Below are 16,105 nucleotides of genomic sequence, written 5' to 3'. Positions count from 1 at the left end.
AGGCAACCCTAAATATATTTAACTCCAGGTTTGTCTGTTAAATCCCATAAATTGTTGTACATACAAACATTAATTAAATTCCGGATAGAAATTTCATTCTTAGATTTTAAAATGTATTCAAACAAGTAAACCTTCAGGGGGGTGAAAAAAAAGACAATAACTTTATTTTAACAGGCATTTTAATAAACAATACAGCTGTATATTTAACTGAAACATCCCTTCAACCTTCCCAAAGTTTGAAGTGGTGAAGTAAAATGAGTATTCTTAACATCCAGTTCAATATAAAAAGTATATAATATTTTTTATATCTGATTACAGAGTTAAACAGCAACCAAGTCATGTTCCCAAAGTGGGTGCACTGCTCACCAAGTGACAGCCGGTCCCAAAACTGAATAGCTTAAGAACAGATTTGCTAGACAATTACCAAGCCTAGCACAAAAGTATTTAATCAGTTCAGATGACTTTCATTTTTACCTGGCCTGGATATCGTTCCGAGTTCTGCAGCTCTGCAGAACAAACCCTTCAAACTGGGATGGGACTCCAACAAATTTACCACAATACATCATGAAGTAAAATAAAATTTAAAAAAAAGAAGACAATGTGTTCAGGGTGTAATTTATGTACAGACAAAAACAGTAACAGGGGGGCATGAATAGAAATTCTTTACAGCAGTTTTGTGAAGCAGAGAAACTAAACCTCTTCTGAAAGAATTAAGTTGAGACTGTTAGATGAGTTGCAAAGAGCTAGCTGCTGGGTGTGAACGGGCCAGGGAAGTCGGTCATGTTGGAAGCGAAAAGGTGGCAGCTGTGGTTGATTAGATCAGACCTCCTGTCTGTTGTTGGAACACGTCGATCGTATCCTCATCTTCCATTTCCAACTGTGAAGAAAAGCATTTAAACGTGTGTCACATGAATTTCACATTACTGCAACGTAAAACCTCTATTTTATTAGAATTTTATCCAACAGGTAAACACAAAGCAGAGGTCTTAGCACTGATTTTTAGTTGGATTTGGGTCTGGACTCTGACTAGGTCATAACATGAGGATGTTTTGATCTAAAATAGTGTATTGTAGCTCTGGGTTGTACGAGTCATTTTCTAGCTGTAAAGTCAACTTTTTGGAGCCTCTAACAAGTTTTCTTCCATGATTGTCTTATTTTTAGCTCCATCACATCAGTTCTTGTCAGCTTCTATGGTTTTCTTTTCACAATGAAAGTCTTCCATTAAGGTCAGATTTGTGGAGTGTGTGACGAGTAGTTGTCCTATCAACATATTCTCATACATGAGCTGTAATCTGGTTCCCATATTTTTGAAAACATTTTTGCACAATTACATAAGAAGAACAAGTAGTGGATTATTCTCTTTAACTCCTCCAGGGTTATTGTAGGTATGTTTTATGTTTCCTTAATTAGTTCTCCCCTTGCCCAGCCTATCAATTTCAGTGGGCAGCCAGGTTTGCACTTGTGCCATATTGTTTTCAATTACAGATGATGAATTAAATAGTGCTCTGGGAAATTGTTTGATCACCTAGCCCTGCTTTCTCTCTAAGCCCTCTCCCTGGCCTATATGATGTGTTCCTTGGTCTTTGTAATGCTGGTTATTCTCAAAACTTCTCTAACAAACCTTTGAGACCATCACAAAATAGCTGGATCTATATTGAAAATAAAATTACACCCTTAATACCTTGAAGACCATTGGTTGCACTAGACTCAGTGGAGGGTTACCAAAGTAAAGAGGGCCAAATTAAAAAAAAAAGTATCCTTTTTATTCTACTTCACAACTGTGTTGTAGTCTGTGTTTATTTATCACATAAAATCTAAATAGAACATATAATGTTTGGGAATATTATGGTGACAAGATGTGAAAAGCTTCAAGTGATTTCAAAGGCACTGTGTATAAACCGCGCTAAGGTACAGGACATGAGAGCAAAAGCCAAATGTCAAAGGGTTGCATTTATGTAGTGTGTGGCCTCAGGGTGACCCTTTGCCCTACACAACATCAATTCTTTGGTCTGCAGACATCAAACAGCAATGCTGGCCACTGAAGCAGCAAGCTGCATTGGCCATTCGTGACAACACCCTGCAATGACAGACTTGCCTCCCTTTGCAAAACCTTACAATAATGATTTATGACGACTTCCACCACAAACTGCCTTGAGTGTAACTGGCATCTGTCTGCAGAGACATATTCAACATAACAGACCAACTGAGAGTGAGTTTGGTGCATTCCCACTGCCTGAGGTGTTAAGGCTCATCATGTCAACCCCATGACCTGAACAAAGAGAGAATGAGGGGCAGGTTGCAACCCAAAGACATGTCTAGCAATTAGATTTGTGAATATTTATTTACTGTTTAGTTTTTTTGTGAGTGTATTTGGGTTACTTTAATCCTAGGATGGAAATCAACGGTACAATAATATACTCTTAATAGGAAATGTAATAAAAACAATGTAATAATTCTTCATGACTTGTCAATAATAATATTTATATTATTAAACATAATATAAACTCTAAAGAGGTTCACAAACTAGAAGCAAAACTAAATTATAAATTTGAACATGGTTGGAAACAAACAAACAAAAAAAACAACAGTTCATTTATTTTAAAAAGCCTGTGTTTTGGTTAGCAAGAAATATTTGGTCTTTATTCCCCACAACGTGACAGAGCAGAGAAGTGTTGATTTTTTTTTTATTCTTCAAAGTGTAATAACTTGTATATCGCTGCAAAAAGACTCCCTTCAAGCTCACTACACAGTTCTTTCTTTATTCAATAAATGCTCCAGATGGTTGAGTTATTCTGGTTGTCATTCAGACTTACCTGTGCTGGTGTGTCTGTCTCATTTATTGGCTGTCCGTCAAATCTGAACCTGATTTGCCTCATCGACAGTCCCTGGGAAGGCATAAAAAACTTGTTCACATTGCAATTCCTCATTAGCAGGTCCTGCTTAAGTTGCATCCTATATACATGCAATAGCTCAAGTTGGCGTAAAAGCAGACATTAATCAAAGACCTTTAAAAGGCAGAAAGATGTTTTACTACGATAAACACACAGCAATGTAATAAATGTGCTGCTAGTGGGTGGGGTTTGCGTCAAACAACACATTTGCATGATTTTGCTTCAGTAGCATTAGCTCCATATTCACAAAGATTTCACAGCTACACAGTAACAACCATAGAAAACACTGCAAAGCTCTGCAAAGCAGAACACTTCATATGAGCTCATAATCTGTGAAACATAATAGTAATGGGAGGTAGCAGTTAAAAATCCCCTTTTGCACACATTTAAGATAGTTAACCTTGTTCAATGACAAAGGACTCTTTATGGTCTTTTATTAAAAAAATTTTATACTTTGCAACAAAGACAACTCCCTTCCTCTTATGTTAACCGTCTCCGCTGATGCTTTGAATTGTTTGTGTCAAGTTTTAGGCATGACAACTGCAGCTGAAACAAGTTCTTTTATTCATTAGGCTCAAATACTATTAACTTCTAATTAGTGATATGAAAACAAACAGTGGGCAGGTTTGGATTAGGACACCACCGTTACTTTCTAGAGTGTGACAACTCACTGGGTAGCAGGTCAGATAAAAATGTAACTGCTGTAGGGTTACATTTTTACTTGGCACCTGACTTGCAGTCAAGGAAACTCTTAACTCTTCACCATGCAGTAATATTTTGAACAATTTATAGAATAGAATAGAAGTACTTTATTCATCCCAGCAGGGAAATTACTTCGCAGTTACTGCATAGAGACAAGATACAATAACAACTACCACTGAGTAGTAGTAAAAAAAAAAGCAGATATGTAGATGTAAATATATGTACAGCAAGTGTGCCACAGTGCAGTTGTGCAAAATCATTGTTCTGATTAGTGCAGAACAATGATTTAGCTTTTATTGTTTGATTTCATGCACCGTACTATTTGAGTACAGTCTGGGGATTGCCCCTTCCTTTTCCAACATGGCTGAAATGCAGTGGATAAAGAAAGCTCCATAAAGATATGGAGGAGGAAGTTTGGTGTGGAGGAAACTTGACTGGCCTCCACAGAGTTCTGGCTTCACCTCAACAGAACACCTTCGGATTGAATTTATGTGGAGGATGAAGTTGAAGAGTTGAAGCTGTTATAGCTGAAAAAGGTCGACCAACATCATTTTAACCCCATGAATTAAGAATCTGACATGGGTTTTATAAAAGCAAAATAATCCAGGACTAAAATGGTGAAAAAGGGATAAATAAAAACAAATCTACTCAGACTTGAGATTTAAAACTAAGCTGGATGACAAAAATGTTTTTCAAACACTGACAGAAAAGACTAGGTTGACATGGGGTCTTAAAAGTAAAAAAAAATAATCAAGAGGCAGGTCAGATGTTAGATTGCACCTTTTCAGGTCTACACAAGGAGAGACATAAAGCATGACACTAATGGTTTACTATTTATATAAAAAATATGGGTCAATTTTATGGCTTTAATTTTCTGTATTTGAGCCAAAGTAAACTGCATCAGATATGACCATATTTTGCTAAAAGATGGCCTTCAAATCTTAATGGTTCCTCATTCTAAAGTCAATTAAAATTAAATTAAAGTCAGTTAAAGTCAATGGAAACCTTCATTTGAAGTTCTTATGAATATATTCTGACATGATTATTGTGACAAAAATGACCAGTTCAAATTAGAACCTTTACCTCATAGCGAATAAGTGCCTTGTGTGTTGTGCAAAGGTTAAAAATCATAACAAAACTGTTTAGTTTCTGAAACAAGTTTGGCAAGAACATATTTTTGTGGTGGTGTTCTAAAACAGAAACAAGTCCCTGTGTTTATCCTTTAACGTAGAGATGTGGTTTCTGTAAAACCCTGCACAACACTTACAACCTGATGATGCTGGCTGTCAGTCAGACGATAATCACTTTACTGTGCCAACATTTCTCCATTGTGATTTCATTCATGACAAATGCTTTAATATACTGGAAAAAGTCCAGGTGCAGTTAAATAAATCAATAGCACCTCACAGGCTTCAGCATCGACACAACAAACCAGAATACTTCTAAGAATCTTTGTTAATGTTAACATTAAATGACATCCAGTAGTTTGATATTCTATCTCTAGATGTGGCAAGCAAATGACAATCCTCAGTATTAAATATACATGTATGCAATACAAAAGATCTGTAAATAGTCTCTGGGTAAAAATGTAAACGATCGTATGATTGCATGTTTTTGGTTGAGAATTGCTGGTAATAAAAAGCAACTGCACAGTGTATTGCATCCGAGAGGCTATTTGCCCACCTGTCTGTCACAGTAAGCCTTCATGAGTTTGATGAGCGGTGTGTGTCTTTTGATCTTGAATTGGACGACAGATCCATCCTGTCCAGCTACCTTCAGGTTTATGTGTTCGTTGTTTTCTGTCTTGACGCCCTCCTGCGTAGAAGTGCAGAAAAAAAGAGGTGAGACATAGGAATTAAGAGGCATTGTTAGTAAAAGTTGTGTATTGCGGTTTAATAAGACAGAGCAGGTGCACCATTAACCTCCCACTCATGTTTACAGTGGGAAAGTTAATTATACAAGACTTTAAATGTTAGTTTTTAAATAAGTCTAAAAGTGTGGAGTATATTATTCAGCTCTTTTTGAGTTGAAATGTTTAAAACCATCTTTTGATGCAGTTACAAGTCTTTTGGGGTATGAACCTCCCAGCTTTACACTTCCAGAGACTAAATATTTGCTTTGCTTCTTAGCAAAATAGCTCCAGGTCTATAAGTATGGATGGAAAGCATATGTTTACAGCAACTTTCAACTGTTGCTAAAGATCTCTTTAGGTGTAGAATCTGACTGGGTCAGTCTAATATATCGAAATGCTTTGCTAAACCATTCTGTTTTAGTTTTAGCTGCTTGGTCTTGTTGGACTAGGGATTATGTTTTAAAGCCTAATCTTGCTTTACATTTCTCCACAATCCTAATTCGAAAATGACTTGTGTGTCTCCTGGTCTTTTCTAAAGCTCCACAATATATCAAATAGTAATTTTTAGCATATTCATATTTGCAGTATGGGAACTCCACAAGACTGCTTACATGCAACATTTGGTAATCTGGGTTGACTTAAGCCATTCTTTACGCCAGCAAATGATGGTGATCAGATCAGAAAACTTAGGGAGAATGGAGGGGCACTTGTGATGAGGGAAAAGAAACAGCTTAGCAAAGAAAATATGTGTTATAATATCATACATCCTAACATTTTCCTAATGTTGTTCAGCCCTAGTCTTCATAAATATTCACAACTGTTCTCTATCAAACCTAAGACTTTACAGAGAAGCAATATTTACTCTGAGAATAAATTACACTAAGGTAGACTTAGGCCTGTCACAATAGCAAATTTTGCTGAGCGATTAATTGTCTCAAGAAATTATTGCAATAAACGATAATATTGTTTGAAGACCTTTTTACATTGATGTAATGGAAATGACGTAATAATGCATGCGATTTCCTGCCAAAGATAGATACACTTTATTTTCAAAAGAATATTTAACACTGGAACTGATAAACAAAATAAACAAAACAACCAAAAACAAAATGGATTCTCAGTCTCCATTAACAAAAAATGTACTTGATAAAAACTAAACAACATAAAGCCAAAGTGGAGATAAATACTGCATTCAACCTAAAGAGTGCAGATTATGAAGTCAGTATATTATGTTGGCCTTCAGTAATAATTAGATGTAAATAGAGAAGATGGGCACATCGACTACCTGATGCAATAATTCACACTACATGATTTTTTGCTCCTATTTTTCCCCTTACAACAATCTTAGCACGTTGGTCTTTCTAGGATTGTGTGGTGTGTTATGGTAGATCGTAGTGGCCGCTCTGATCTAAATCAGAGGTTTTTTTCACCGACTGGGAGCTTTAAGGACACCTGTTGAATGTGACAGGTAGCCAATCAGAAAGCGCGGATTCTCCTCCGTGTTTTCTGAGGGGAAATTGAGGGGAATCCCAAACAGCTGACACTGCGCAACCCGAAGTCCAGCGGACATTGGAGATGATATGTGGAAACAACATTAATGTTTATTCAACATGCAAAGAATATAGAAATGACAAGAGGAGGAGTTGGAGCGAAATTGCTACCGCAGTTGATAAACCCGGTAACTTTTCAGCTGTTCTTCGTTAACGTGACTTAAATAGGTTATAATGATTTTCATTCAGTCATGACTGACACTAGCCACATGCATTGCATGTAGATTGTAGTAAAGCATTGATTAATGCCTGGTTTTAAAATTAGTTAACTGAACTTGTAGCCATTATTTTGTGCCCATTGTTGGACACCACACGGCAGGAACGAACACGATCGAATCGTTATACCTAGAATTTCTGTCGGCTAATGTGTGGTCTGTCAGGTTTTGAAAATGGGCCGAGAAGATCGTGTAGTGTGCGCTGGGCTTTACACTAAGGGAATGAGGAAGGAGGGTCAGTGGAGAGCACCGGAGTTGAGCCCTTTTTCATTCAGTGTCATCAACAGAAAGAGAAAAAGGCCGGAAGAGACGATAATGCCGATAATTGAAATGACGTCGATAGTTTTAATTTATCGTACGATTAATTGATTTATCGTTTATCGCGACAGGCCTAGGTAGGCTGTACAAATTGGCTGACTTCTGAAGGTAACCTTTCTCTATAAAACAATACAAATGGGCATGAATACTTTTTCAAGGCACTGTAAACAATTACAAAAACAGAGGTAAAGTCATTATTCATTTGGGCCAAAAGCCCACAGAAATGCAAAGATCTATTTTTATGAATCAAGTTGTATATTTTGCTGTATGGTAAAATAAAGTTTGTGTAATAACAGAATGTAAAACAAAATTACCATGTGTTGATAAACTCAACTTGTATCTATATTGTAGTGTTTATAAACAACCGTAGATGTCGATTATGTCACTCACAAATGCAGCAGTTGTACTATCATATCATATCATATAATGTCATATCATTATTCCTTCCTTTCTGTTGAGAGTAGAAACAAACTACTTTGCATTTACAAGCTACCTGGCCGTAAGGAGGATGATACAATTTGGTCCACACTGAGTGATCAAGCAGGAAAAAAAAAACAAAAACCCGATATGCGCGCGTGAATGATGCGCGCTCCCATACCTTCCGGTCTATCAAAGTAGGTATTGCTGATAGTTCAAATTCAGGATGCAACTTTCCAAACAGCCAGAATGGAAAGTGCCGAACTGTAGCGTTTTTCTTTAAGGTTTTAAATCACACCGCTGGTAAAATACGCTGTAATTTTCGGTAAAACAGCAGAAAGGCTCACCTTTGGTTTTTCATCAGCCATGGTCACTCTTTTGGCGCTTCTCTACGCTGCCACACAAAGAATACGGGTACGCGCACGTACTCGTGCCCGTTTAAATAAGTCTGACCGACGTGCGCGACCTTGTGTCAGTGCGCGTTCACCTCACCCTGCGTTTAGTGGCTAAGGGTAGTCACGAGGTGTGAAGCGCAGTCATGGACATGGGCGGGAGAGTCCCAAATGCGCGTTACAGAGGTTCTGCTTCGCGTGCACGCGCACAATGATGTTTTCCCCCCGCTTAATTTCGCTTTCTCGGTTTATATGCACAGATTTGCCACAAAATATGTTTCATCACGCTGTTAGTCACACATATGTGTTGTAGTACCCAGTCCAGATCTTTATACAGTGTCATAAATGTGAAGGGAAAAGCAACATGATGTTATTCTTATTTTCACACTGTGTTCAAATGGCCATTTTGTTCCACCTTCTAAACAAGATCTGAATGATCAACTTAAAGCAACACTCTTATATTTCCACATCTGTCGCAAATTTGTTCGCTTATTAATAACTTAACATACATGAAGCTTTTTATATCCTATCTTGAAATTGGTCCAGACTCTTTGGAACTTTAGTATCACGATTATCTGCGTTGCCGCTTTGCGGGATATAAAAAAAAAAAAAAAAAAAAAAAAAACATCCCTGAGGACACGATCGATAGGAAAAATCAGGCATGAGAAAGGCAGCCTTGGCGCATGCGCACCGGCGGCTTTTATTAACGAGAGGCGCGGAAAAGGGACAACACTTCACATGTGTTTAGTAGCATGTATATAGCTGAATTATTCGCAATTTAGACACATAACAGATCGGAGGCACTGTTCCCTGATGGAGGAAGTAGACGTCGAGCCGACGGTCACTGTAAGTTATCTTTGTAGGTTAGTTTTTTCCTACTCATTTCAGCCAGATAGCATTTTAGTGCTAACAAGCTAGCTAGATATCGATACTCTGTTTTGCATTCAGACAGTAAATATGAATGGCAATGGCTGTTAACATAACTAATCTGTGCTTTCTTAGTGCAACGTGTATTTAGAGTAAATACTTATTTGCTTTGTTAATTGAAAACATTGGGAAGCTAAATATCAATCACAAGAGTGCAATATGCAGTTCAAAGTTTTGAAAAATGCTGGCAAACTCTTAAGGGCTAATTGTTGTTCTAAGAAATAAGTTTAACAAGTTAATATATGTTACAAAGAACTAGTGCAAAATCCTTTTTTGAATGCTGTTGCGTTTTAATGTTTTACTGGGAGAACATTTGGCATCTAAAGGCTTACTTCTTGATTCTGTACAGTTCTAATATATATATGTTGCTTAAATACAGAACATACCAGAAATCAGACATGGGAAGCATATGGGATTTGCCTGGGGTCCTGGAGATATCCTTGTTTATGAAACACATTTTAAACCGTCAGGTAAGTTTATATATTGTCCTCTTAAATAAGTGTTATACACCACTTTGATTTTTTTATTTTCGTTTTGCATATTACCACGTAAAAAATAATTGTGTTTGGATTTTTTAATTCAAAGTTGTACAGAAATGTGGAAAAGAAAGTTAAAAGGATAAAATTGTAAAGGTATAGGCTGCGTTTTTATTCCACCAAGTTAGTACTTTGTATATTCCCTTTTAACCACATCTGCATCTGCATCTGAAATCTTATGGGGGGTACTTCATTCCAGTTTATTTAAGGGTATCAGATTTAAGGGCCTGAATGCAAATCTATGCTACACTTTTCATATTTTTGTTTGCAAGGGATGCTGAAAACCTTTTCATTTGTGCTTTTCATTTACAACTATGCACTAATTTTGTGTTACTATGTCATATAACATACATGGACATTTGTGATTGTACCTTGTGAAAATGTGTAAAACCTAAAGGGGTATCACTAATTTTGCAAGGCACTGTAAAGCCACACTTCTCTGTAGGTTTTCACACTCTTGCTTGTCTTTTTACCTCTTTGGATCCTGTCCTTCAGGTTATACACTGTCAGGCCCAGGTGGCTCCTTCATCCACAAAGTCAGGAAAGATGAGGACATAAATTCTCCTATTTTACGCAAACTGTTTAATGAGTCGCATCACATCTTCGTTGGATTGCAGACAATCAACGATGACCTCCCCAGCAAGAGCAAAAGACCCCAGTAAGTACCATATAGATTTTATTTTTTAAACATTTTTATTTAGTCCTCTCTCAATGCAGAAAGAGTCAAAAAATATAAGTAATTGTATGATGTGCAATCTAAAGTATGAAATCCATCTGTCACGTTCTATAGATTCATCAGCATCAGTAGAAACTACAGATCTGTGATTCGGGCGTGTATGGAGGAGCTTCAGCAAGTTGCAGGTAAGATATTGTAAATATATTTTTAAAACAGTTTTGCCTATACTGCGTATTTTCCTGAGGCTCACTAACTGGATTTTTTCTTTCTATTTTTTTTTTTTTTGCAGTTTCTACAAGAGATACAGAAAAAGGCACACAATATGGAAATCAGGCATGTATCAGCTGCATTTGTAGCCTTAATATATTCTGGGTTGTTGCATTATGGGTTGTTCAAAAGTTCATTTTCTCTTTAAAAAAAAAAAGACAGGTTTTAGTTTCGCAAATGAAAATTTTTTACTTCAAATACTGTGAAGTATGGTGGTGGCAGCATCATGTTGAGTGGGTGTTTTTGCTGCCGATGTAAAAAGGTTTGTGTGATAAAGGTGGCTTATAAACCTGCTCCAATTACATCAGCTCTGGAGGAATGGATCAGAATTCAAGCAAACTATTGTGTGAAGATTGTAGAAGGATTTTTAAAATGTTTGAGGCACAAATTGATGTGTTATCATGTTCTGGCATTTTGAAAATAGAAATGACAGGTAATCCTAACTGATCAACAGCAGGAAATTTGATTTGTTTTGTTAGACAAACGTCTAACAAAACCTCATATTACCACCTCTCAGGTGTTGATGTTTTTGATTTCATTTGTCTAACCTCTGCTTTTTTTCCATTCTTTTCACAGGTTTCTATTCTTTTGGCCATTGAACTGATCTGGAATCTGTGTGAAGTGCTTTTTATCGACGCTGCTCCTGGTGGGTCTAATTTCTATTTCTAATCTCCTTTTTTTTTGTTGTAAAATAACATGTTCCAATTTAGAGATTTTGAAATTATAGCAACGCTGCACTGTTCGCTCATTCCCAGCTGGCTCTCTCTTGCTTCATCTTTTGGACTGGGTGAGGTTACACAAGGCTGATGTTGACGAGAAGGCCAAGGATGTGCTGCAGAGCGACAGTCCTGCAGAGCACCACAACTACTGGGATGTGGTACGTACAGAACAAACTCTACCAGGTCTGATTTTGCTTATTGCTTCAAGATGTGGTGATTTTCTTTTTTTGTAGCTAGCAAACTTATTTTTCTCTTTTCTAAAAAAAAAAAATGGCTGAGTCAAATTGCAATTTTCACATGTTGTGTGTGCAGGTGGTGAGTTATGTTCTGCAGGGCAGGTTGGAAGAAGCCAGGCAGATGCTGGTGAAGCAGGCCACACTACAGCCAGCCTCTAGGAACATGTACAAGCTGATGGATAGCTTACTCAGCAAAATGCCTTTTTACAACGTAAGTACAACATGATATTGTATATTGAGTATAACACTAGGAATTGTCCCACTTTCCCAGTGAGGAGTTTAAGTGTGAGGAGTGAATATGTGTGTTGTCTGTTTTTGTGTTTGCCCTCCAATGAACCTTCATCCTGTTCTTTGTGTTTCCTGCCTTTTGGTTAATAACATCCCCGTCTTTCAGTTCTTTATGAACCTGAACAGGGTGGTGTAAAAAAAAACAACTTGATTGTATTCTTCAGCAAAATTCCTGTTGGTGCAGAAATACGAGGAGCTTATTATTAATTTTCACTTCTTTCTGTCAGTAAAACAGATGACATTGCATAAACCAATTCATTTTCTGTAATATTGCCTTCAGCCTGGCGGCACGCAGACACTAACAGAGTTTGATGTGAAGTGGAGGAACTGGCATGAGGAGGTGGATCGCTACCTCAAGGACAATACGTTTGCCAGCAACCGCCACCTGGAGCTCATCTGTAAGGTCAGAGTGCACACATTAGGCCTTTTTACTCAGATCCCTCAGTAATAGTTGTTAAAATACTCTCAGAAATTAGACTATAGGCTGTTTTTGAGATAGTTATTCAGATAGTTTAACAATATGCACATCTGTGCTCCTAAGTTCTTTGTTTCCTCCATTTATCAAACTTTAAATACATTGTTTATCCTTTTTCTTAACGATTTGTCACCTTCTTAGATCCTGGTGGGTGATGAAGACACTCTGTTGGAGCAGAAGGAGCTGCTCAGCACCTGGTATCACTTTCTTGTGACTCGGCTGCTCTACAGTCACCCCACAGTGAAACCAACTGACTTGCATTACTATGCACAGGTACAGGCTGTTGTATGCAGCTTGGCACGGTTTCTTCCTGCCGCTGTGTGGTTGTTTCATGGTACTTGTGTGTTTGCGGTCGCTGCAGTCGTGCCTGACGATGTTCCTGGACTCGAGGAGCGTCCAGGAGCCTCTAGACAGCATCCTACTGGCCGCCTTTGAGTTTGACATTTATCTGGTCATCAAGGACTGCAGGTGAGAGAATAACATCATATTGATTTACAGAACTTAACCAAACCGTTCAGAAGTTTGACTTTTTTTAACTTCTTGTTTCCTCAGCATTGTTCTCAACAACTGGTGGTTTGTGGCTCATTTGACAGACCTGCTGGATCATTGCAAACTCCTCCAGTCTCATAATCTAAAGTATGGATGCTTTATGATGTGAAATTGTTTCGGAGATGACAAGTTTACACACATTATTGGACTAATGTTAGGATGTGCTGCTGTTTGTGTTCAGCTTTGGGTCCAATATGAGGGAGTTCCTCCTGTTAGAGTATGCCTCAGGTTTATTCACTCATCACAGGTATGTTTAGACTCAACCTTAAAGTTCACACACTTCTTCCTTTTGCTCTCTCTCTCCCATTGTTTATTTCCTTCTGTCTTTGCTCTCATTTCCTTCCTTCCAAACTCCGTTCTTCACATAACACATAAATAAAATGTTTTTTGATATATTTCAAATGTCTCTCTCTACCCTGACAGTCTTTGGCAGTGCGCTGTGGATTACTTTGACCACTGTCCGGAGTTGGGGCGAGCTTGCCTCGAGCTGCAGATCGAGCGCGTGCCTTTAGACACGGAACGGAAAGCACTCAAAGTGCTCCGAATTTGTGAGGAGAGGCAGATGTCAGAGCAAGGTAACATTTTGCCTTTCCTTTGTACAACTGTATGCACCTCTAGCTCAAATAAAAACACGAAGTTGTAATTTATTTTCAGGTATCGTTCAGTCTTGATGCTCCCTTTTGTTTCTTTCAGTGCGGAGTATCTGTAAGATCATGGCTATGAGAGCTCTAAGGAACAACAGACTGGGCTCCGCTCTGTCCTGGAGCATCAGGGCCAAAGATGCCGCCTTTGCCACCCTCATTTCTGAGAGGTTCCTGCTTTAAGCATTGATTACAATAAATTTTTATATTTATGGATTGTAACGACTTTCAAAAATCTTCACAGCTGACAATGTTGTTTCTTTAGGTTCCTACAGGATTACTGTGCCAAAGGGACTTTTTCTGATTTGGATCTGATTGATAATTTGGGTCCAGCAATGCTACTCAGCGACAGGCTCACATTCCTCGGTATGAACACTCAAGCAACACCTTTATTCATCAAACATCTCCCCCTTTTTGAGGCACATGTGTCACTCACAAGTTCAGTTTTCACACTACACTGTGACAGGACATTCAGTGAGTAGTTCTGGTCTCGGACAGATTTCCACTTCTTTCCGCGGTCACATGAGACGCACAAAGAAACTTCTATTGACGATCAAATCGGAGCTGTGTTGTGCCTAATGTTCTGTGGCGTTCACTATTACTGAGCCTGACAGGCACCATTTATAAATAAACTCTTCTGCCGAAACATGGATTTTCTAATATCTCAAAACTTATTTTATAACTTTGTATAGAAGGTACTTAATATAAAACATCTCCCTGGATTTCCATTCAAACACAAAGTTTACCCATGTGTTGATGTGAGAGAGAATCGCAACAGCACAGAAAAAAAAAATAATCACATAATAGATGTTAAACTGCTGATTTTTCTTTCACCAGGGAAGTACAGGGAGTTCCACAAACTGTACGGGGAGAAACGCTTCAAGGAGGCTGCAAAGCTGCTGCTCTCGCTCATGACGGCGAAGATTGCTCCCCAAAGCTTCTGGATGACTCTGCTGACCGACGCTCTGCCGCTGCTGGAGCAGAAGGAGGTCAGTCAGCATGCTGGCTGTCCGCACACTCTAGATCTATGGTTCAGAATGCAAGGAGCTGCTCCAGTAGAGATGTAGTATCAGATATTTGGTTCTGAGCTGGATTTTTTTTTTTCTTTTTTTCTGTCTTATAAATCATAACAAGGGCAAAATACAGTCAAAATATATAGAGATGTAACAAATATACTTAGTTTGGTATAATAAGGAAGTGCAAATAAAAAATTCCACTTCTGAGAACTGGAAACACATATTTGGCAACAGCAGTTTTGTTCAGCTAATATATTCAATATTACTATTTATTATTTTCTTAAAGCCACACAATATTTTTTAAGTAAGTCATACATGCATCTTGCTACATTACAACTTTACCTTTGTTTGCTACTTATGACATTAAGTCTTAGTAAGTGGATTAATACTTGCTGCATGAATCAGACTTTTTAACCTCATAGATTTTTATTTCCTATCATTTTGTAGATTAAATTATTGACTTCCAGATTGATGTGCAGAAATTAAAATAAGAGTTTTAGTGTCTTTCCTGATAACAGTATTGGATAACCTTGATTTCGTCTTTTCAGGTGATCTTCTCTGCTGACCAAACCTACGAGTTGATGTACTGTTTAGAGGAACTGACCTCCTCACTAGACACCGCAGCTTCTGGTGGAGAGAGACCAATGCAGGTACACTTTTTACTCTGCTTGTATGACAAAGAGAGATGGCTTTTCATCATCACGTTTACACAAATGATAGTTTCTCTAACAGTAAAGATGCACACTAGTCCTAAAATGTTTGGAGAGCTTAAAGCTTCCATCTCCTGCTGTTTTAGAGTCTAAGAAGTAATGTCTGCTGGATGTTTAAAAAAAACACATCTGTGTTTTCAGGAGGAAGATGTGGAGCAGACCAAAGTGGAGCTTCTGAGACTCTCTCTGGCCAGGAATCTGGCCATGGCTATCATCAAAGAAGGAACCGTGGAGACATGAGGGAGGATCGATATTTAAAACAAAGCTCTTCTTTTGCTTTTCTTTTTGTATTGTATATAAAAATCAAGGAATCCAAATGTGATTTTTGATAATAAAATACTTTTCATGCTGGACATCAACATCTGTTTTGTTTTTCATTCATATTTTGTCACTGAACAAATCACATTTATTAGAAATGAGAAGCTAATCATGTCATAAGAATTTGGATTTCATTTGGCAATGCAACTCCATGGTGGTGGCAGCATCATGCTATGGGGATGCTTTTCCTAAGTAGGGACAAATAAACAAAAAATGCAAACTTTATTACTGAGAAAACATTTTGTGTTTTATAAATTGTTTAAAGGATTTATATTTACTGCTGATTATTTCAGCATGTTTGTTTTGTTTTATTTTAGTTGTTTTTAGTTTTGAAGGATTAACATGAAGCCATGTGGAGCCATTTTTTTTTCCATATTTCCTGCTTTCAATTTAAAAAAAATTTTGGTCAA

At 37.7% G+C, this 16,105-nt stretch overlaps 2 protein-coding genes across 2 annotated transcripts; one reads left to right on the top strand and one right to left on the bottom strand.

Moving 5' to 3' along the window:
* Positions 1 to 136: 136 nt before the first annotated feature.
* On the bottom strand, positions 137 to 8,444 carry LOC114159724 (small ubiquitin like modifier 2). Its single transcript, XM_028041808.1, has 4 exons — positions 8,293 to 8,444; positions 5,277 to 5,408; positions 2,814 to 2,885; positions 137 to 877 (listed from the first exon to the last, which is right to left on the bottom strand). Exons 1-4 carry the CDS (start codon positions 8,311 to 8,313, stop codon positions 815 to 817), a joined length of 288 nt encoding a protein of 95 aa, XP_027897609.1. The 5' UTR covers positions 8,314 to 8,444; the 3' UTR covers positions 137 to 814.
* A 581-nt stretch (positions 8,445 to 9,025) lies between these two features.
* On the top strand, positions 9,026 to 15,736 carry nup85 (nucleoporin 85). The gene is made up of 19 exons (XM_028041802.1): positions 9,026 to 9,183; positions 9,644 to 9,734; positions 10,296 to 10,458; positions 10,591 to 10,661; positions 10,766 to 10,809; positions 11,320 to 11,389; positions 11,499 to 11,620; positions 11,775 to 11,909; positions 12,267 to 12,389; positions 12,603 to 12,734; positions 12,823 to 12,929; positions 13,014 to 13,097; positions 13,192 to 13,257; positions 13,434 to 13,585; positions 13,704 to 13,821; positions 13,917 to 14,017; positions 14,489 to 14,640; positions 15,216 to 15,317; positions 15,519 to 15,736. Exons 1-19 carry the CDS (start codon positions 9,151 to 9,153, stop codon positions 15,615 to 15,617), a joined length of 1,965 nt encoding a protein of 654 aa, XP_027897603.1. The 5' UTR covers positions 9,026 to 9,150; the 3' UTR covers positions 15,618 to 15,736.
* Positions 15,737 to 16,105: the final 369 nt, after the last annotated feature.

The sequence above is a fragment of the Xiphophorus couchianus genome, chromosome 16 (genome assembly GCF_001444195.1).
Source record: "Xiphophorus couchianus chromosome 16, X_couchianus-1.0, whole genome shotgun sequence".
Classification (NCBI taxonomy): Eukaryota; Metazoa; Chordata; class Actinopteri; order Cyprinodontiformes; family Poeciliidae; genus Xiphophorus; species Xiphophorus couchianus.
The sequence above is the reverse complement of the archived record's forward strand: the minus strand, read 5'-3'. Positions and strand labels throughout refer to the sequence as shown.

Bases quoted from the DNA above. Each gene is read 5' to 3' on its own strand.
- nup85 (XM_028041802.1), top strand. From the start codon at position 9,151: ATGGAGGAAGTAGACGTCGAGCCGACGGTCACT. The intron at 9,184-9,643 runs GTAAGTTATCTT...GCTTAAATACAG, and splicing joins ACGTCGAGCCGACGGTCACT to AACATACCAGAAATCAGACA. The intron at 11,621-11,774 runs GTACGTACAGAA...TTGTGTGTGCAG, and splicing joins ACCACAACTACTGGGATGTG to GTGGTGAGTTATGTTCTGCA.
- LOC114159724 (XM_028041808.1), bottom strand. From the start codon at position 8,313: ATGGCTGATGAAAAACCAAAG. The intron at 5,409-8,292 runs GTGAGCCTTTCT...ACTTCTACGCAG, and splicing joins TGGCTGATGAAAAACCAAAG to GAGGGCGTCAAGACAGAAAA. The intron at 2,886-5,276 runs GTGGGCAAATAG...ATGCCTTCCCAG, and splicing joins AGGCTTACTGTGACAGACAG to GGACTGTCGATGAGGCAAAT.